The sequence below is a fragment of the Erpetoichthys calabaricus genome, chromosome 3, assembly GCF_900747795.2.
Source record: "Erpetoichthys calabaricus chromosome 3, fErpCal1.3, whole genome shotgun sequence".
In the NCBI taxonomy this organism is placed as follows: domain Eukaryota; kingdom Metazoa; phylum Chordata; class Cladistia; order Polypteriformes; family Polypteridae; genus Erpetoichthys; species Erpetoichthys calabaricus.
Genome location: NC_041396.2, coordinates 28,614,313 through 28,636,448, shown reverse-complemented (window position 1 = coordinate 28,636,448; position 22,136 = coordinate 28,614,313). Strand labels below are relative to the sequence as shown.

At 42.1% G+C, this 22,136-nt stretch overlaps 1 protein-coding gene across 2 annotated transcripts; it reads right to left on the bottom strand.

The window, feature by feature from the left end:
• Positions 1 to 1,450: 1,450 nt before the first annotated feature.
• On the bottom strand, positions 1,451 to 20,297 carry LOC114647856 (adenosine receptor A3-like). Of its 2 annotated transcripts, XM_028796518.2 has the most exons (4): positions 19,688 to 20,297; positions 9,968 to 10,637; positions 4,558 to 4,662; positions 1,451 to 1,615 (listed from the first exon to the last, which is right to left on the bottom strand). In XM_028796518.2, exons 1-4 carry the CDS (start codon positions 20,017 to 20,019, stop codon positions 1,607 to 1,609), a joined length of 1,116 nt encoding a protein of 371 aa, XP_028652351.1. In that variant the 5' UTR covers positions 20,020 to 20,297; the 3' UTR covers positions 1,451 to 1,606. The 2 variants fall into 2 exon arrangements, with proteins under 2 accessions (XP_028652351.1, XP_051780417.1); XM_051924457.1 differs by lacking the exon at positions 4,558 to 4,662.
• Positions 20,298 to 22,136: the final 1,839 nt, after the last annotated feature.

Genomic DNA, 22,136 nt, shown 5'->3' with positions numbered 1-22,136 from the left:
ACGGTTTTCAAACATTTTTGAACAAGTACCACTCCGCGAGGACCAGTAAACTGAAGTACCACTGTCAATGAATCGTTAATTTACGCCCGTGTTGTTTTGAAGAAAAAGTCACTATAATCACTATAACGACTATAATTATGACGTTAAAGTGATATTAAACTAATTAAGGAAATGGGTGCCCGCGCTAATAAAAGCCGGCTTGGAGTCTTCCACACATTTACAGTAGTATACTATATATGATTATATGCAGCAGATTGGCATTCTAGCAACATCGATTCGTGGAAAATAAAGGACCACACAAGTACCACTTGGCGTGACTTGAAGTACCACCAGTGGTACGCGTACCACAGTTTGAAAACCGTGGAACTAAATAAATAAAGTAGGAGCAGGCTCATGTGCAGCTGAGAGAGCGAGGTAGAGAGCCTGGGTGTTTGTGTCAGTGTTATTCAATGTGTTTACATTTAGTTTACTATTACGCTGTGCATTCTATGGTATAATTAACTATATTTGTGCTTAAAAACTTTAAAGAAAATATATTTACATACAGGTCGTACTGTCTGGAACGGATTAATTGTGCTTATATACAATCCTATGGGGGAAATTACTTCGGGTCACGACCAAATTGGGTTACCACCAGAGTTTTGGAACGAATTATGGTCGTGACCCGAGGTTCCACTGTATTCTAAGTTTTTAATTGCTCCTTATTAGCAATAAGATGTAAATGACAAAAGAGACCAGCAGCTCCCCATTTAGCTTGTTTCCATTCACACCTCTGTATATTTATCATGCACTATTGAGGTTTAATTAAATACTTGGAAGGAAAGTGAAGAGAAAAATGTGAAGGACCGAGAGTTACTCATCCATTGAAGGCCGCAAATCATTTAGTTGAAATCCTTGGAAAGGAAAAAAAAAATCTAGGATATGGGAATGAGCTGACATCACAGAACGACCCCAAAAAAGGATGAGAAAGACAGTTAAACACGACTTGGATCGAGACCATAACATTCTCAAACCTGCTTAATCCAAATGAAGGTCACAGGGGTCCATGATGGCAGCACTGAGTGCACTCAGGAACCAGCTGTGGACAGGATGACAATCCATTGCAGGGCCACCCGTTCACAGAACACATCCTTGTCACACCACACACTTGAACTCACGCATGTACAGGTATCTTCTACTTCCAGATTGTTGGCTTTTTTTCTTCAGATTGTTCACCAGGACTGACGTATCTCACTTTTCCTTCCCAAGCAGGGTTCAGTGGATGCCCACATGGAGGCGCCCTGCTGGTGGATGACGTGTGGGTCTGCAGGCTTGCATAAGACCTTCGATGGAACGACTGAATGGCCTCCTTTCAATGGTCAGACTTCTTGTGTTCTTATGTTGTCAGCTCAGCACCACCCACTTGGACTTCTTACAGTTTAAAGGTTTTTATTAAAGAAAGAAATTAAGTCAGTTTACTATGATTTTATTAGTTTATATTTTTGCAGTTTTAATCTGAAGACCTTTGCCCGTCCAGCAGTTTAACGGTGAATACACAGTATTCTGCAACACTTCCACTTGGGCTCCCCTTGCAATTTGGTCCACTTTGTAATGGAGCTTCAAAACATCAGCATTCCTGAGAAGGTGGGAAAAAAAGTAAAATTTGTGTGAGTAACAGTAACATTTTATACAGCAAGGACATTGATGAAAAGAGAATCAAGTAACTTGAGGCGCAAGACTTTGTGAATGCGTTCATTACATATAAAATCAAGCTTGAATAACGGACATGAAACCGTGGTGGAAAGTGACAGCACTTCACTAATCTGACAGTGTGTGCACGCTGCAGTCTACTGTGGCCAGAGAACGTCTCTCTTAACACTCCGTTTAGTTACACCGTACTGAAAATGGCCTGATCTGGGTCAGAGTCACAGCATGGTGGAGATCGAAGGCCGGTGCAGAGAAACACGACGTGTCTTAGGGGATGTTGGAGGAATACACTGCCTTGGAGAGATGGATATGAAAGGCACTGTATGATAAATAATAAGAAAACGTTCATGTTTATTAAATGAATGGATGTGACACACTTTATTTAATAGCTGAACAGTATATACAGTATGCTGCATATAAAAAGGCTTTGCCCCCTTGGACATTTTCATGTTTTATTATTATACAACCTGGAATTGTAGAGGATTTCATTTGGCTCTTTTAACAATGACTCTTTAATGTCAAAGTGAAAACAGATCTCTGCCGAGTGTTCTAAATTAATTACAAATATAAATCGCAAAATAATTAATGGCATAAGTCAGCGTTTCTCAACCTTTAAGTATTTGCGACCCGAGTTTTCATAACAGTTTTAATCGCGCCCCCCTAAGGTTTTTTTGAAAGGAGCCCACTAATACCAATTTGTTTTTTTAATTAATGATATATCATAGATGCATATTTTATTACACCTACTTAACTTTTATCGACATTTATCTAACTCTATATTTATTTTTCTAGTATCAGAATGTAGTTTAAGTTCATTTGTTTTGGTTTCAATAGATGTATTTGTCATATTTTCAATTCTTGTTTTCTTTTTTCACATCTTCACGCCCACAGTTTGAGTACCACTGGCATAAGTATTCGTATTCAGCCCCTTCAAGTCTGGCTTTAAGTACATGGCAGCCACGACAGTCCGTGTGCTCAGGTCTCTCTTTATCTAACGGCTTTTCTCATCTTCACTCTGCCATTTCTCCCAATTGGAACTGCTCAGGCGCTGTCAGACGGCATTTTGTCAAGTCCATCCACAGATCCTGAACTGAACTGAGATACTCCAGGACATTCACATTGTTGTTTTGAAGCCATTCCTGTGTAGCTTGGGCTCGTCGTCTTCCTGGAAAACAAAATCTTCTTCTCTCAGGGTGTCGGTATCTTGCAGACTGCATCAGGTTCCCCTCCCGGATTTCTCCGTATTTTGCTGCGTTCATTTTTACCCTCGCAAGCCTTCCAGGGCCAGCTGCAGAAAAGCACCACCAAGCATCATGGAGAGAGGATGGTGTGTTTTTGATAATGTGTAAATTTTCTAACATGTTGATTATTCTCATCTGAATTTTGGTCTCCTCTATCAGACCATGGAAGCTTCTTTCAGCCAACTTTATTCAGTGACTTGGATATTTTCTTGTCTGACTTGTGCATTTCACATTTTGAGTTTTTTGGAGTGTTCTTTTGTCTTCATTGTGTAGGTTAGGCCACCATATTGATACAAGTTGGACCTTCTGCCTGCAGGTGCATTTAGACTACAAGCAAATAAAGCCTCAGGCAGGTGGTCTCCATTGGACTAATTCCATGATGTCTGCACCAGTGATGATTTAGGTAAGTCATATTAAAGGTAGTGATGTGCAATGAACAAACGAATGAACAAACTCGTTCTTTTGTTCTTGGTCTCTGAACCAGCAAAACCAAGGAGCTGGTGGTGGATTTTAGGAGGCCTAGACCCCTCCTGGACCCCGTGATCGTCAGAGGTGACTGTGTGCAGAGGGTGCAGACCTATAAATACCTGGGAGTGCAGCTGGATGATAAATTAGACTGGACTGCCAATACTGATGCTCTGTGCAAGAGAGGACAGAGCCAACTATACTTCCTTAGAAGACTGGCGTCCTTCAACATCTGCAAGAAGATGCTGCAGATGTTCTATCAGACGGTTGTGGCGAGTGCCCTCTTCTATGCGGTGGTGTGCTGGGGAGGCAGCATTAAGAAGAGGGACGCCTCACGCCTGGACAAACTGGTGAGGAAGGCAGGTTGTAATATTGTAATTTTCTGAGATACTGAATTTTGAGTTTTCATTACCTATAAGCCATAATCGGCAAAATGAAAAGAAATAAACACTTGAAATCTATCACTCTGTGTGTAATGAATCTATATAATATATGAGTTTCACTTTTTGATTTGAATTACTGAACTAAATTCACTTTTCGATGAAATTCTAATTTATTGAGATGCACCTGTACATGCATAATCATCACTTTTGAGCTTTAATATGTTTGTCCCATCGACGCACATTATAACAATGGCTCACTAATGTGAATTATTATGCTTGTGAGTCGTCATTTAGCTGGTTTGGCTGCATTTCCCTGCTTGATGGAGGGAGTCGTCTTTTCCCACTTTCTCTGAAATGTTGCGTATAAATGGCTGTTATTATGATAGATAGATAGATAGATAGATAGATAGATAGATAGATAGATAGATAGATAGATAGATAGATAGATAGATAGATAGATAGATAGATAGATAGATAGATAGATACTTTATTAATCCCAATGGGAAATTCACAATTAAATTCACATTATACGCACGTTCCCTCATCAAGTGTTCTTTATAAATCCCGACTTTTCTGTGGAACGTTGCATATACACATTTCAGGCTTCTCTTTATCATAAATCTCATCCCTGGATAACAATTAGAAAGTGACGCTCGTCATGCCATGGCTACTGCTGTGCTCTACTGTGCTGTGCTAACCCTAACCTACCGTACTTAATGGGTCAGAAAATGGATTCATGTAAACTTGAGAAATATGATAAGCATAGCAGAATGCACTCCAACCTGCTGAATCCAGTTCATGGTGACAGCGGGCCTGAGTTTATCTTGACAGCATCGGGTGCAAGACAGCAGCCAGCCCGGGACAGGGTGGCAGGTCATCACAGGGCCCTAAAAATGAGATTAAAAAAAAATGTGAGTTTCCTTTTCTTGTTCCGGAAGTTCAGTTTCATGCACATTGACCACCATGCATAGTCCTCCATCTTCTAATTGTCTATTTTATGTAATTTAATGAGGTTCATCCAAATGCAATAGAAGTCATTGCATTTTGTATGGCTAGGTGAGGGTAAAACATTCTTTCCTCTTTGTTATTAAATGTACAAGTCTGTTAATCCATTTATATTCCTGAACCACCTTTTCCAGGTCCATCATGGAATGCAGGGTCTGTTCTGCCAGCATGGGGCACAAGAGAGGTCACAAACCTGGATGGGATGCCAAGGTGCACCCACAATCACTCCAGTGCTGGGCCAATTTAGGTTTGTCAGAGAGTGTAACAGTGCCAGTGAGGGGCAGCTGGAGTCCTGGCACAAAGACACACGAGCACACAGGAGAACACAGCAGGGAGGTCCTTTAGAAAAATGGTAATTATTGGAATATATGAGGAAATGTACAGACATTTTCAAAACCCTTTCAGCCAGGGACCACAGGCACACTGCATCAGTCCATCGCCGCACATGCGGCACACACTGGCAGAATGAGTAAGACTCTTAATTGCAAGATTGGCGGTTTCACACCCAAATTGACTATTTTTAACTCTATTGTGTGTGGGAAAAATGGCTTAGGTGTGATTATTCATGTTGAGCTATTTTTCTTGAAAATGTGCACAACTCTGTAAAGGCAAAAAGGTCCATGACCCCTCTTTATGTGTGCGCTGATTACATGAACACAGCTTGCTTTAACATTGCCTCTCGTGGAGTGGTAGTGAAATGTCTGAATCTGTGTGCTACCTCACGCACGGTTAGGCCGTTCACAGTTTGGTGCAAAATTCAAGAAATGGTTGGTTATGACTACCAAAATTATCACTATTGTGAAACGGCATTTTACATGTAACGTTACCACCATTTGATTTCAGTTGACAGCACATGACTTCTCCGCGTCGATAAAGCGTTCATCTGAGTACAAGATTTGTTACAAATGCACCTGAGCTCAATTTTGAGCTTCATGGCAAAGGCTGTGAATACTTATGGACATGGGATTTCTCAGTTTTTTTTATCTTTAATAAATTTGCAAAAACCTCAAGTAAACTTTTTTCACTTTGTCATTATGGGGTGTTGTGTGTAGAATTCTGAGGAAAAAAATGAATTTAATCCATTGTGGAATAAGGCTGTAACATAACAAAATGTGGAAAAAGTGATGCGCTGTGAATACTTTCCGGATGCACTGTAATGTACAACTGTTTTTAATTTTCAGTTATTTCAAATATTTTCAATTATTTATATCTTATACTGAAAAAAACTTTTTCAAATTATCAAAACTTATTATTTGATATTTAATTATACAGCAACACTGAATAACTTTCAATATTTGACTTTTTATGTTTGTTCCATGTAAGGGATCTGCAATAGCTTCATTGTTCAAAGTGTTAACTGATATTCATACAACACACAGGACAGCACTACTACTACTGCAGGTGACAGGGACAATAAGTGATAGATAGATAGATAGATAGATAGATAGATAGATAGATAGATAGATAGATAGATAGATAGATAGATAGATAGATAGATAGATAGATAGATAGATAGATAACCCCAGAGCCACACTACAAATGGACAAAAAAGGCAGTCAGTCCTGATTCACAGCAATTTGATGAAAACCCCGCAGGTGTTGAGCACGGGCGCCAGGGGCTGGCAAGGTGTGTGCTCTTCTTCCCATGAGTACTGTTGGTCATTCATCCATTTTCTGGGTCCTTCAGTCCAGTTCAGGGCAGGCTTCAGATTCTATTTGAATTCAGTGGTCCAACAAGACCCTAAACTCAACTCAGATGGCAGTTTACAATGGGCGAGTGTAGAGGAGTGTGATGGGTGGCTCAGTGGTTAGGGCTGCTGACTCAGCTCTGGGGCCTCTGTGAAGGGTGCATGTTGAGCCAGTCTGTGTGTGCGTGTGCTGTAAACTTCAGGAATTTAGACTTTACTCTCACATCCTAAATCTGTGCCAGTTAGTAGAACTGGCAGCGAGTGGATCAGCAAATTTGTCAATATGCCCTGCAATGGACTGGCACTCCATCCAGAGATCGGTGCTGTTTTGTAACTTTGTGCTGCTGGGTTTGGCACCCGTGGCACCACGTACTGGGTAGACAGTGAAGGAGGATGAAGGAGGAGGAAGAGGGACACCCTGACTGTAGATAGATAGATAGATAGATAGATAGATAGATAGATAGATAGATAGATAGATAGATAGATAGATAGAGTGCATCCGGAAAGTATTCACAGCGCATCACTTTTTCCACATTTTGTTATGTTACAGCCTTATTCCAAAATGGATTACATTTATTTTTTTCCTCAGAATTCTACACACCACACCCCATAATGACAACGTGAAAAAAGTTTACTTGAGGTTTTTGCAAATTTATTAAAAATAAAAAAAACTGAGAAATCCCATGTACATAAGTATTCACAGCCTTTGCTCAATACTTTGTCGATGCACCTTTGGCAGCAATTAAAGCCTCAAGTTTTTTTGAATATGATGCTTGGCACACCTATCCTTGGCCAGTTTCGCCCATTCCTCTTTGCAGCACCTCTCAAGCTCCATCATGTTGGTTGGGAAGCGTCGGTGCACAGCCATTTTAAGATCTCTCCAGAGATGTTCAATCGGATTCAAGTCTGGGCTCTGGCTGGGCCACTCAAGGACATTCACAGAGTTGTCCTGAAGCCACTCCTTTGATATCTTGGCTGTGTGCTTAGGGTCGTTGTCCTGCTGAAAGATGAACCGTCGCCCCAGTCTGAGGTCAAGAGCGCTCTGGAGCAGGTTTTCATCCAGGATGTCTCTGTACATTGCTGCTGTCATCTTTCCCTTTATCCTAACGAGTCTCCCAGTCCCTGTCACTGAAAAACATCCCAACAGCATGAAGCTGCCACCACCATGCTTCACTGTAGGGATGGTATTGGCATGGTGATGAGCGGTGCCTGGTTTCCTCCAAACGTGACGCCTGGCATTCACACCAAAGAGTTCAATCTTTGTCTCATCAGACCAGAGAATTTTCTTTCTCATGGTCTGAGAGTCCTTCAGGTGCCTTTTGGCAAACTCCAGGTGGGCTGCCATGTGCCTTTTACTAAGGAGTGGCTTCTGTCTGGCCACTCTACCATACAGGCCTGATTGGTGGATTGCTGCAGAGATGGTTGTCCTTCTGGAAGGTTCTCCTCTCTCCACAGAGGACCTCTGGAGCTCTGACAGAGTGACCATCGGGTTCTTGGTCACCTCCCCGACTAAGGCCCTTCTCCCCCGATCGCTCAGTTTAGATGGCCGGCTAGCTCTAGGAAGAGTCCTGGTGGTTTTGAACTTCTTCCACTTACGGATGGTGGAGACCACTGTGCTCATTGGGACCTTCAAAGCAGCAGAAATTTTTCTGTATCCTTCCCCAGATTTGTGCCTCGAGACAATCCTGTCTCAGAGGTCTACAGAGAATTCCTGTGACTTCATGCTTGGTTTGTGCTCTGACATGAACTGTCAACTGTGGGACCTTATATAGACAGGTGTGTGCCTTTCCAAATCATGTCCAATCAACTGAATTTACCACAGGTGGACTCCAATTAAGCTGCAGAAACATCTCAAGGATGATCAGGGGAAACAGGATGCACCGGAGCTCAATTTTGAGCTTCATGGCAAAGGCTGTGAATACTTATGTACATGTGCTTTCTCAATTTTTTATTTTTAATAAATTTGCAAAAATCTCAAGTAAACTTTTTTCACGTTGTCATTATGGGGTGTTGTGTGTAGAATTCTGAGGAAAAAAATGAATTTAATCCATTTTGGAATAAGGCTGTAACATAACAAAATGTGGAAAAAGTGATGAAGCGCTGTGAATACTTTCCGGATGTACTGTATGTATAAGGTTCTGTATTAAAATCTAGCAACCTTGTCATTAAGGTCATTAAAAGGTCTTTAATGACCTCTTGGCACAGCCATCAGCAGAGAGTGTCGACCTCGTCGAGAGGTTTACTTACCTCATCAGTGACATTCATGTCTCTGGTGACTCTTCCTATAAAGTCAGTAGACGGATTGAGGGAGCATGGTGGGGTCATGAGGTCACAGTAAAGGGGTGTGTGGAGCTCCCGATATCTATGCAAAAGGACGAAGGTCCAAGTCTTCAGAGTCCTGGTGCTTCCTGTCTTGCTATATGGTTGTGAGACATGGACGCCATCCAGTGACTTGAGATGAAGACTGGACTCTTTCAGTGCTGTGTCTCTTCAGAGAATCCTTGGGTACCGTTGGTTTGACTTTGTGTCGAATGAGCAGTTGCTCATGGACTCCCGAATGACGCACGTTACTTGTATTGTTTATGAGGGAGTGTCAGTTATGGCACTATGGCCATGTGGTGCGATTCCCCAAGGGTGATCTGCCTCACAAGATTCTCATTGCTGAGGACCAAGCAACTGGACCAGGCCAAGGGGACGCTCACATAACACCTGGCTATGACAGATACAGGGTCATTTCCAGAGGGTGAGATTGGACCGCGTGTCTGCACTGGAGGTTGCCAACCAGCACCCTGAGCTTTTTCATCATGTGGTGGTTGCGGCGACGTGCTGTACCAGTGCATACTCCCCAACCTGACCTGAACCTGACCTTGTCATGGATGCCAAGGAACCAAAGCTCATAATTTGTTGTGCATCAGACAGAAGTGCAATAGGAAACTTAGTCTGAGTATGGGAGAGGTGGTATAAAAATAAAATGCCATTATTATGATTATTATTTACAACATGGAAGCACATAGAGCTTTGTTGCTCTGATATTTGCTGATGCCAATAGATCCAGATGGCTGCCATTCAATCATCTGGCCCCACCCAGCCTGCTACAATTCAAAAATCTGACCCCGCCCACCTCAATGTCACTTAGACATATAGCCCCTCCTAGTCTGCTGCCACTCAAACATTTAGCTCCACCCAGTCTACTGCAAATCAGACAGGCTTGTGAAGAACAATATTTTCTCACAAACTCAGTAATGGGCACTGAGTAATTTATAGCGTCACACGATATGACACACCAGTTTCTCACTTTTCTTTAACCTTATAATGCAACAAAATTTGTATTTCTCTCTTCAAAAATGAATATATATTTTGTGGCTGGCTTAGTGAAGATCTGATGAGGGGTCCTTTTGGTCTGGAGACCCCCCTTATTGGGGGTGTCGCCTACACCAGTGACTGGGGGTCAAGTTAAACTCCAAACTCAGAAACAAGACAAAGGGCTTACACCGTATTACCGTTTTAGGCCTGTCGCCAGACTCGTTGACGGGGCACTCTGCCTTACTGGCACCAGCTTTGCTGGCCACTTCTTCTATTTCATCCTGCGTCTGGCTGGAGTTGTCTTTGAACAAAAAGTACTTTTTCCAGATGTGCAGTAATGGCTCTTGGATTTTGCCGATTCTGAGTGCATATATGAATGGGTTGATGGCCGAGTTGCTGTGTGTCAGGGAGATGCCAATGAGGATGATATACCTGGGCACATCAGTGTCTCTGCTGTAATAGATGATGCAGTTTACAATGTGCAGGGGAAGCCAACACCCAGCAAACATAAAGAGGACCAAGGTGACAGACTTGGCCAGCTTCTGCTCCTTTCGGTAATCCTTACTGGATTCTCCTGAACTGGCAACACTGGCTTTCAGGTGTTTTTTGATGCGATAAAATATTTCCAGGTACAGAACCACCATGATGAGCAGAGGGGCGAGGACTGACGCAAAGTTCAGGTAGACCATGTAGGACATGCTGACCACAGCCAAGAACGTACAGTTGACCAAGCAGGAGGTGTTTGTGCCCTGTGACTCCTCCTTGCTGTGCCAGCCAAACATGGGCAGAAAACCCAGCACCACTGAAATTGCCCAGCACAGGCCAATGGCGGTCCAGACTCGCCGTCTTGTAGCAATGCTCTTGTACCTGAAGTCAGAACACAGAGAGTGTTAATTTTAAATAAAAAACGAGTGCCATCCTCTTGAAAGATCATTTGGGTTAACAAACATGTCATCCAGTTACAAGAAAAAGTAAGTGAACTCTTGGAATTACGGGGATTTCTGCATTGACTGCTCATGAAATGTGGTCATAGAAGACAAACCCAACCTGACTAAACACACAACACACACACACACACACTGAGCACATTGAGGAATCAGTCACCGTGCAGGCCGGACAAAGTAAGCCCTTAATAACTTGTAGGTCCTCATTTAGCAGCAGATGACCTCCACCAGATGTTTGGTGTAGTTGCTACTGAGACCTGCACAATGTTGCCGATGAACTTTGGACCATTCGTCTCTACACATCTGTTTCAGTTCATCAATATCTCTGGCATGTCTTGATTGCACAGCCCTTTCCAGGTCATGTCACAGCATCTCAGTCGGGTTAAGAGTCTCTGACTCTGACCACAGGCCATTTCAAAACACAAATCTTCTTCTTTTTACTTTCTCGTACATGAAGTATTGGGAAAGTATTGGAATCGTCCAAAAATTCAATTTCGAGATTTTGATGAATCTCAACATTTTAGACCTCCCAGAATCCGAAAATAACATTTTTGGAATTATGTCTGTGTGTGTGTGTGTGTGTGTGCGTGTGTGTGTGTGGGTGTGGGTGGGTGTAAACACGATAACTTGAATACGCTTTCAGTTAACTCAACCAAATTTTGCATACAAGTGTTAGGTACAAAACGTACATTTCTATCAACTTTTGGGCTATTTCCGCTAACCGGAAGTGGAACTTTACCTTTTATTCACGCAGCTGCAGAGTCCGATTTATTCAACTTTACTTTTACTGTATAATAATTGTTCAGTATTTTATTCATTTGATTTGATTTGTTGTTGATGGTTGTTTAATGTACACAATATAGAAATCTAATCATTGTCTCGCGGTTTACTCCTCAAATATCCATCCCCATATCTGAGTATACGATGTGGGGAACAGCCTGGACACAGACAGGTAGACAAGATGTTTATTATACATTATTTACAGTAATTAAAGTGCACAATACCCAGTGCCTCGGCACCAATCACCCCTTCAGTCCTTGGCCACCACAGTGCCTTCACTGTCCCTGGTCCGCTTCCACTCCTCTCCTCTGAGCTCCGTCCTACTTCCACCCGACTCTTGCCATTGACTGGAGGGAGGTGGCCCCTTTTATACACCCCCGGATGAACTCCAGGTGCATCCTGTGGAGCCTCCGTAGACACACCCCTGTGTGGCGGAAGCTCTGGCTGTGTATCCGGAAGTCCTCCGGGTGTCCCCAATCCTCTTCCCCCCAGCACTTCCGGGTGTGACGGAAGTGCTGAGGTCCAGGGCTCCTAAGGCATTGGGGCGCCCCCTGGCGGTGACCACGGGCCCCTACAGGGTAGAGCTTCCATGCTCTGTACCCATGGCCCCCAAAGCAACCAGGGCGGTCGACCCCTCATGTTCTGGAGGAGGCACAAGCCCTCCTCCGGTCCTCCTGGGCATCCCGGCTAGGCATGAACCCCAGCCGGGTGCCACAACGAGTAAGTCTTGGGGAGACCACTCTTGATTTTTTTGTGAATTTACTTGTTCTCTTTGAGTCTTGTTGCATCATTCAGCCTCTCTTCAGCTTGAGGTCATAGACTGCTGCTCATACATTCACTTGTTTCGGCCCATCTCTGAGTTCATTGTTCTCTCAGTGATTACAAGGCGACCAGGCTCTGAGGCAGCAAAGCAGGCCCAAACCCAGATGCTTCCTCCACCATGCTTCACAGTTCTGATGTTGGTATGGAGGTCCCATTTTGATTCCAAGCATAGCATTGTGCATTGGTGTTCCACGTTTTGTCCCATCTGTCCACAGAACATTTTCTCACAAGCAGTGTGGAGCATTCAGATGGTCTTGAGCTAACTTGAGGTGTGCTTTTTTTATGACATCCATGGTTTTCCTTTGTGGCGTCCTTCCATGAAGACCGATCTGATGGTGGGCACATGAACAAAGCCTTTCACATTTTCTCTGGAGCTCCTCTGCTGTTACCCTTGAACCTTTTTCGGGATTGACTTTTATATTACTGATAGATAGATAGATAGATAGATAGATAGATAGATAGATAGATAGATAGATAGATAGATAGATAGATAGATAGATAGATAGATAGATAGATACTTTATTAATCCCAGGGGGAAATTCACATACTCCAGCAGCAAAAAATATTAAATTAAAGAGTAATAAAAAAATGCAGGTAAAAAACAGACAATAACTTGAATAATGTTCAACGTTTACCCCCTCTGGTGGAATTGAAGAGTCGCATAGTTTGGGGGAGGAATGATCTTCTCAGTCTGTCAGTGGAGCATGATGTATATCATGGGAACACCAGGACATCTACATCAGCGGCGTAGAAGTTGAAAGGGTTAACAGCTTCAAGTTCCTCGGAGTAAACATCACTGAGGATCTCTCGTAGACCCTTCACATAGACACTGTGGTCAAGAAAGCTCGCCAGCGGCTCTACTTCCTGAGGAGGCTGAGGAGGTTTGGCATGAATGCCAACATCACCTCAAACTTTTACAGGAGTGTGGTCGAGAGTCTGCTGATGGGCTGCATTACCGTCTGGGATGGGAGCTGCTCCGGAAATCACTACAGAGAGTGGTGAAGGCAGCAGAGCACATCACGGGCAAGAGTCTCCCTGCCATTGAAGACATTTACCTCCATCGGTGCTTGCGTAAGACAAGCAGCATCATAAAGGACCACAGCCATCCAGCACGCCAGCTGTTCTCCTTGTTACCGTCTGGCAGATGATACAGGAGTCTGGCTGCTCGGACTACAAGACTTAAGAACAGCTTTTACCACCAGGCCATTCGACTCCTCAACAGCAACACCTGAACACTTACACACACTTACATCACACCTACATTGCACTACTCACACACAAACTGTACCTGCAGACGCTCTGAATACTGACTGGAACATGAATCTGTACTTTATGGAATACTAGTCATTTAGCCCGTTACAATAACGCGCGCTAGAACAGTAGTGCATAAACATTAGTAGGAACAGTCTGTATTAAATGGCAAGGGACTTTGACCTCATTCTTTTTGTTGGTCGTATTTTTCTTTCTTTCAGCCTTTCTTTTGTTGATGTTTACTTGCTGAGCTGACCGTTCTTTGTGGGCTGCCGCCGTGTATTGTGTGTCTTTAATTTTCTGTGACAGTAATACTGTCTTGTACGTCTGCTGGCTTGTACGTCCGTAATATACCTTTAATTTTCTCTGGCGGTAATACAGGCGTGCGCGTCGGTAATATGCCTTTAATTTTCTCTGACAGTAATACTGGCTTGTACGTCCGCTGGCTTGTACGTCCGTAATATACCTTTAATTTTCTCTGGCGGTAATACAGGCGTGCGCGTCGGTAATATGCCTTTAATCTCCTCTGACAGTAATACTGGCTTGTACGTCCGCTGGCTTGTATGTCCGTAATATACCTTTAATTTTCTCTGGCGGTAATACAGGCGTGCGCGTCGGTAATATGCCTTTAATCTCCTCTGACAGTAATACTGGATAGTATGTGGCTGTAATATGCGTCACTGTATTGTGTACCTTTAATTTCCTCTCGCAGTAATACTGGTTTGTATTTCCGTAAAACGTCTCTAACTTTCTCTGACAGTAACATCGTGCATCGCACCGTGCCCCGCGCATGCGCACTTCACCAGAAGACACCCACACACGGACACCTGGACGCACACAGGCATTTTATTAAAGAGGATGCATCTGTACTTATAAAACATTATCTGTGCAATAACTGTCATTTGTACTTGCTGCTCATTCAACTCATATTGCTATATAACTTCGTTTAAAACGTGCACATTTTATTTTATATGGCTAGTCTATTTTTAACTTGTAATTTATTTTTTTTAATTATTTTTAGCTTTATTGGATCTAGGCTGAGTGACTTGTTTTTCTCGTCATACACATTTCATTGTATGTTGACCCTGTGTTAACCTAAATATGACAAATAAACCTAAACCTAAACCTAAACCAAACATACACTCCTAGGGAGAGTAGCTACAGTCCTGACGTTTTCTCCACTTGTAGACAACTTGTCTTACCATGGATTGATGAACACCCAGCAATGCTCTGGTAGCCCTGTCCAGCTTCAGGCATCGCTATAATGTGTCTTCTAAGGTTCTGTGATGGTTGTTTGGATTGAGGTGTGGTTCAGACGGACTGATCTTTCTTGAGGTGATCAGATGTGTCAGTAAGTAGGCTTTGTGTGCCTGCATTTGAAATCTCATCTCCTTATTTAAAACATCTTCCTCCAGTTAGCTTTCGGAGAGGTCACTAACACAGAGGGTCGCCTGCCTTTTCCTGCCCTCACTGTGATTGATTACTCAGTGTGCTCAATAAAGACGTGAAAAGTCCAACTGTTTGTGTGTTATTAGTTTAGTCAGGTTGTGTCCTTCTGTAGTTGTCCCTTAGATGAAGATCAGGCCACATTTGAGCAGGAATCAATGCAGAAAACCAAGGAATTCCAAAGAGTTCACTTTCTGCTTCTTGCAGCTGTATGTCTAGTTGTCATTTCCACAGCCATCTAGTTTACTCGCCTCAACTCAACCCAATGGTATTGGCATTCATTCACATACCGTACATAGTATACTGTATGGCTGAATGACGTTTTGTTCCTTCCTGTCCCCAGTGCATAGGCAAAGCAACATACTGCACATTTAACATACACCATAACATTACCAAAAACCAGAGCAACAGTACGATATGACACAGGGGTGTCCAACTCCGGTCCTGGTGGGCCGCAGTGGCTGCAGGTTTTCATTCTAACCCCTTTTCCTAATCAGTTTTCACTGCTAATTAACTCCTTTTCCCTTCATTTTAATAGTCCTGTTTTTAAGGAAGGCGGCACGGTGGTGCAGTGGGTAGCACTGCTGCCTCGCAGTTAGGAGACCTGGGTTCGCTTCCCAGGTCCTCTCTGCGTGGAGTTTGCATGTTCTCCCAGTGTCTGCGTGGGTTTCCTCCCACAGTCCAAAGACATGCTGCTTAGGTGGATTGGTGATTCTAAATTGGCCCTTGTGTGTGTTTGTGTGTGTCCTGCGGTGGGTTGGCACCCTGCCCGGGATTGGTTCCTGCCTTGTGCCCAGTGTTGGCTGGGATTGGCTCCAGCAGACCCCCGTGACCCTGTGCTCGGATTCAGCGGGTTGGAAAATGGATGGATGTTTTTAAGGATTCAGTCCTCTGAGTTGATTTGTTTTGTACAGATGACCAGCTGAACTGGAACGTCAAACTCCAGCCAATTTCACTCCAACCAGTTCCTTAATGAGAAGCCGATTCTTGCTGTTAATTTAAAGTCGTTATTGAATATCATGACTTGCTGCTGCTCTCATTATGACACAGCAGATGGTTGATTTTCACCATCAAGACCACCATCAAGATGTTTTGGTGACCTGAGCAGACCAAACATGGCCGAGACCTTCACCTTTCTTTATTTTCAGGTTTGCTGGTCCTGTTTTGGCTCATTTTGTGTCTCATTATTGTTTGGCTGCACATTAAGGAAAAAGAAACAACTAAGGGGTCTGAGTCACGTCAATGAAAAAAACGCCTTACTAATTAAGAAGATGGTTAGAATGAAAACCTGCAGCCACTTCGGCCCACCAGTACCAGAGTTGGACAGCCCTGATATAACAAGACAAACAATGCAGGACTATAAAGCTTTATCTGAATCACTTATTCACTTTTAGTGTAACAGATGCAAGGACAGGCAGCTTATTGTAGATGAATGTCAGCCTGGCCCTGGGCACAGCCCCAAACAATGGGCAGGTTGAAGTTGCCAGTCATCCCAGGAGTGTGTCTTTAGATGAGGTTCCCATGAACACCAAAAGAACATACAGCCTTCATATTCCTCTACTTTCTTAAGCTTATTTTTCCCTAAGGGTTACTGTCCTGCCATCACTAAGCGAAGCCAAATGAAGAAAAAGCCACAACTGGGAATTGAAATTCAACTTTCATTAAATATTAAGGAAGAGACTGAGCGATACAAGGCAAGTACAGGAGATTTACTCAACAAACAGCTTGGGTACCGAAGAGGGAGGTCGTGTTTTACCAACCTGCAGGTATTCTATGAAAAAGCAACAGAAGGATTTGATCAAAGTGGAGCACATGATATTATTTATCTTGACATTCAGAAAGCTTTTGATAACATGAAACATCAAACTAAAAGAAGTGCGAGTTCAGGATGTTGTGTGTAGAGGGGTGCAAACATTAGTAAAACTCAGGAAGCAGAGGGAGACGGTGTGAGGAACCTTCTCACAATTAGCTGACGTTAAGAGTCCAGCAGGGGGCAGTGCTGGGGCTGCTGCTGCTGCTTTTAATAAATTTAAATGGTTTGGGCAGAAATATAAGTAACAAGATGGATAAGTTTGCAGATGATCTTGAATCTGCTGGATTATCACAGAGAGAGTTGGAGAGCAGACATACTGGGAATGATTTGTGGCAAATGAAATTTAAGGCAAGTAAATATAAAGAATTACACGTAGGAAGGAAAACTGTCAGGGTGCAGAGCAAAAAGGACATAGCAGCGCTAGAAAAGGTCCAGAAAAAGTAAAAAACTGTAAAGTTAAAACATAAACTGGGAAATGGGAGTGAAAGAGCTGAGCAGGAAATATGTAGGACAAAACTAAAAAAAATAAGATATTATCTTTGTGTTTAATTTGACAATGGGATGTTTGTCATGTTTCTACAAAGAGCAAAGTGTCCTCTCTAGCAACAAATAAAGTATCTATCTATCTATCTATCTATCTATCTATCTATCTATCTATCTATCTATCTATCTATCTATCTATCTATCTATCTATCTATCTATCTATCTATCTATCTATCATATAGTGCCTTTCATATCTATCTATCTATCTATCTATCTATCTATCTATCTATCTATCTATCTATCTATCTATCTATCTATCTATCTATCTATCTATCTATCATATAGTGCCTTTCATATCTATCTATCTATCTATCTATCTATCATATAGTGCCTTTCATATCTATCTATCTATCTATCTATCTATCTATCTATCTATCTATCTATCTATCTATCTATCTATCTATCTATTATATAGTGCCCTTCCTATCTATCTATCTATCTATCTATCTATCTATCTATCTATCTATCTATCTATCTATCTATCTATCTATCATATAGTGCCTTTCATATCTATCTATCTATCTATCTATCTATCTATCTATCTATCTATCTATCTATCTATCTATCTATCTATCTCATATAGTGCCTTTCATATATCTATCTATCTATCTATCTATCTATCTATCTATCTATCTATCTATCTATCTATCTATCTATCTATCTATCTATCTATCTATCTATCTATTATATAGTGCCCTTCCTATCTATCTATCTATCTATCTATCTATCTATCTATCTATCTATCTATCTATCTATCTATCTATCTATCTATCTATCTATCATATAGTGCCTTTCATATCTATCTATCTATCTATCTATCTATCTATCTATCTATCTATCTATCTATCTATCTATCTATCTATCTATTATATAGTGCCCTTCCTATCTATCTATCTATCTATCTATCTATCTATCTATCTATCTATCTATCTATCTATCTATCTATCTATCTATCTATCTATCATATAGTGCCTTTCATATCTATCTATCTATCTATCTATCTATCTATCTATCTATCTATCTATCTATCTATCTATCTATCTATCTATTATATAGTGCCCTTCCTATCTATCTATCTATCTATCTATCTATTATATAGTGCCTTTCATATCTATCTATCTATCTATCTATCTATCTATCTATCTATCTATCTATCTATCTATCTATCTATCTATTATATAGTGCCCTTCCTATCTATCTATCTATCTATCTATCTATCTATCTATCTATCTATCTATCTATCTATCATATAGTGCCTTTCATATCTATCTATCTATCTATCTATCTATCTATCTATCTATCTATCTATCTATCTATCTATCTATCTATCTATCTATCTATTATATAGTGCCCTTCCTATCTATCTATCTATCTATCTATTATATAGTGCCTTTCATATCTATCTATCTATCTATCTATCTATCTATCTATCTATCTATCTATCTATCTATCTATCTATCTATCTATCTATCTATCTATTATGTAGTGCCCTTCCTATCTATCTATCTATCTATCTATCTATCTATCTATCTATCTATCTATCTATCTATCTATCTATCTATCTATCATATAGTGCCTTTCATATCTATCTATCTATCTATCTATCTATCTATCTATCTATCTATCTATCTATCTATCTATCTATCTATCTATCTATCTACAGTCAGGGTGTCCCTCTTCCTCCTCCTTCATCCTCCTTCACTGTCTACCCAGTACGTGGTGCCACGGGTGCCAAACCCAGCAGCACAAAGTTACAAAACAGCACCGATCTCTGGATGGAGTGCCAGTCCATTGCAGGGCATATTGACAAATTTGCTGATCCACTCGCTGCCAGTTCTACTAACTGGCACAGATTTAGGATGTGAGAGTAAAGTCTAAATTCCTGAAGTTTACAGCACACGCACACACAGACTGGCTCAACATGCACCCTTCACAGAGGCCCCAGAGCTGAGTCAGCAGCCCTAACCACTGAGCCACCCATCACACTCCTCTACACTCGCCCATTGTAAACTGCCATCTGAGTTGAGTTTAGGGTCTTGTTGGACCACTGAATTCAAATAGAATCTGAAGCCTGCCCTGAACTGGACTGAAAGACCCAGAAAATGGATAAATGACCAACAGTATTCATGGGAAGAAGAGCACACACCTTGCCAGCCCCTGGCGCCCGTGCTCAACACCTGCGGGGTTTTCATCAAATTGCTGTGAATCAGGACTGACTGCCTTTTTTGTCCATTTGTAGTGTGGCTCTGGGGTTATTCTGTCGTCACCCATCCTGCACAAGCCCACCATTAAAACATCACATGAAGAAACCTACTCACCTCTTGGCTATTTTGACACGCAGATAACGGTCAATCGCAATGGCCAGCAGAGACATAATGGAGCTCTGGGTCAGCACCAGCAGAATGCAAACAATGAAGAGACAGCTATAAAAATGGGTCTGAAGCCCAAAGTTGATCACCACCGCCAGAGGAATGACCACTGCGCCCACCGCTATATCTGCCACGGCCAGGGAGACGATGAAATAGAAGGTGGGCTCCCTGAGTGTGTAGTTGAGCTTCACCGCCCAGATGACCACCGTGTTGCCCAAGCATGCCAACAGGCCAATGAGCAGCTCCACCATCACGTACCAAAGTTCCCCTTTGCTCTGCATGTTGGATGTCCAGGCTTTTCTACTTAGTGCTTTATTTTAAAGCCTTCTTGCTGCCCTCTTTGTTGCTTATCCTGAGGTCATCCTAAGGTCTGCCAATGTCCAGGTGGTCTTCCCTCCTAATTTAGCTGTCCGACACCAAGCTCTGTTTGCTTTTCTTCAGTCCTCATGCTGTAGCCCCTCTGATGCTTCTCATCAGCTGTCGGCAAACCGGAGGACGGGCTCAAAACGGCCGACTTCTCGAGGAGCCCATGGAGAGCTGACTGGCAGTCCTGCTGCTGTTTGTGCGGCTGTCGCCTGTTCCTCCTCACGGCGTTGTTAGACTCGAGCTGCCGCACACTCGGCTGGGAGGAGTCAGCGTGAGAGGGAAGTGAAATACAGCGACGAGCAAACTGGCCTCCCCATCAAGTGTGGTGCATGGGACATTAACAGACTAACTGGCATCCCACCTGGCCATGGGTCCTGCATCCCGAGTCACCGCACCGCCCCTGTGGACCTAAACTGTGAAAATGTGCAGATAATAATAAGAGACTGTGGCCTCCTGTCCAGGGCTGATTCATGGGCTTCAGCAAGTGGGACCACCAAACTCTTTAAATCAGATGGATAATGAAAGGAATTTAGTGGAATAATGAGGGACTTGTATAGTGTGACCACTTGGGGGCGCCACCTAACCCCAAACCTCAGACACATTTACTCCAGCAGTAGCCTTGGGTTCAAATAACAACAAGAAAACAACACTCCGTACAATCAAGTCACATTTAACAAACCAGAATTCAGCCTCCTCCATCCTGAGAGAAAGAGAAAGAGAGCCAACAGCAAGATGACTGATAATATTTCACTGGGTTAATAGGATGAAACCTTCGAAGCCACTGGAAGCCAACATTCATCTGAGGGCCACACACACCTTAAGGTGAAAGAAGCGATTCCTTTTGTCACCTTGGCTCATGCCAAGTGTTTTGCACCATTGAGTGCCATTTTCCTTTGCCATTTCTCTTTCAACCATCATTAAACAGCGTCACCCAGCTGGTACCCCAAACCTTGTTGTTTTTGCATCTCAGCTTCTCTAATCTCAGTGGTATAGTTGGCAGGATTTGGTAATGGCGCAGCTGCAAGCCTAACTGGACCTGGGAGCAGTCATCTGTAACATGGAGGAACAGGTCAAAGAGACACTCAGAGGTCATTTGTGTACCGGAGTATGGACAAGGCGATGGTGTTAAACGGAGCGCCCTCTGTTGGCGGTGGTATTGACGACCTTTTTGGTGCTTCCCAGATGTTCCTTAAGTGCACGTACTTCACAATAGACAGATAGAAATAAAAAGCACCATAGGATGGATAGATAGATAATGTGAAAGGCACTATATAACAGAGTAGATAGATAGATAGATAGATAGATAGAAAGATAGATAGATAGATAGATAGATAATGTGAAAGGCACTATATGATAGACAGATAGGAAAGGCGCTATATAACATACTGCATATAGAATGGGCAAAATATAATACATTGATGGATAAGAAAGGTACTATATAATAGATAGATAAGAAAGGCACTATATAATAGATGGTAGATAGATAAGAAAGGCACTATTAAGATAGATAGATAGATAGATAAGAAAGGCACTATATAATAGATGGTAGATAGATAAGAAAGGCACTATATAGATAGATAGATAGATAGATAGATAGATAAGAAAGGCACTATATAATAGATAGAGAGATAAGAAAGGCACTATATAGATACATAGATAGATAGATAGATAAGAAAGGCACTATATAATATATAGATAGATAGATAGATAGATAAGAAAGGCACTATATAATAGATACATAGATAGATAGATAGATAGATAGATAGATAGATAGATAGATAGATAGATAGACAGGAAAGGCACTATATAATAGATAGATAGACATAGATAAGAAAGGCACTATATAATAGATTGATATGAAAGGCACAATATAACAGTCACTGTAGATGAAATGGGCACAGTATAACAGATTGAAAGATATGCGCTATTTGATAGATAGGGAAGGTACTATATCATAAACAAGAAAGGCACTATATAATAGATAGATAAGAAAGGCACTATATAGATAGATAGATAGATAGATAAGAAAGGC

Bases quoted from the DNA above. Each gene is read 5' to 3' on its own strand.
- LOC114647856 (XM_028796518.2), bottom strand. From the start codon at position 20,019: ATGCAGAGCAAAGGGGAACTTTGGTACGTGATGGTGGAGCTGCTCATT. The intron at 10,638-19,687 runs GTGAGTAGGTTT...TTCTGACTTCAG, and splicing joins CGTGTCAAAATAGCCAAGAG to GTACAAGAGCATTGCTACAA. The intron at 4,663-9,967 runs GTAATACGGTGT...TCTCATTTTTAG, and splicing joins CTGGCGACAGGCCTAAAACG to GGCCCTGTGATGACCTGCCA.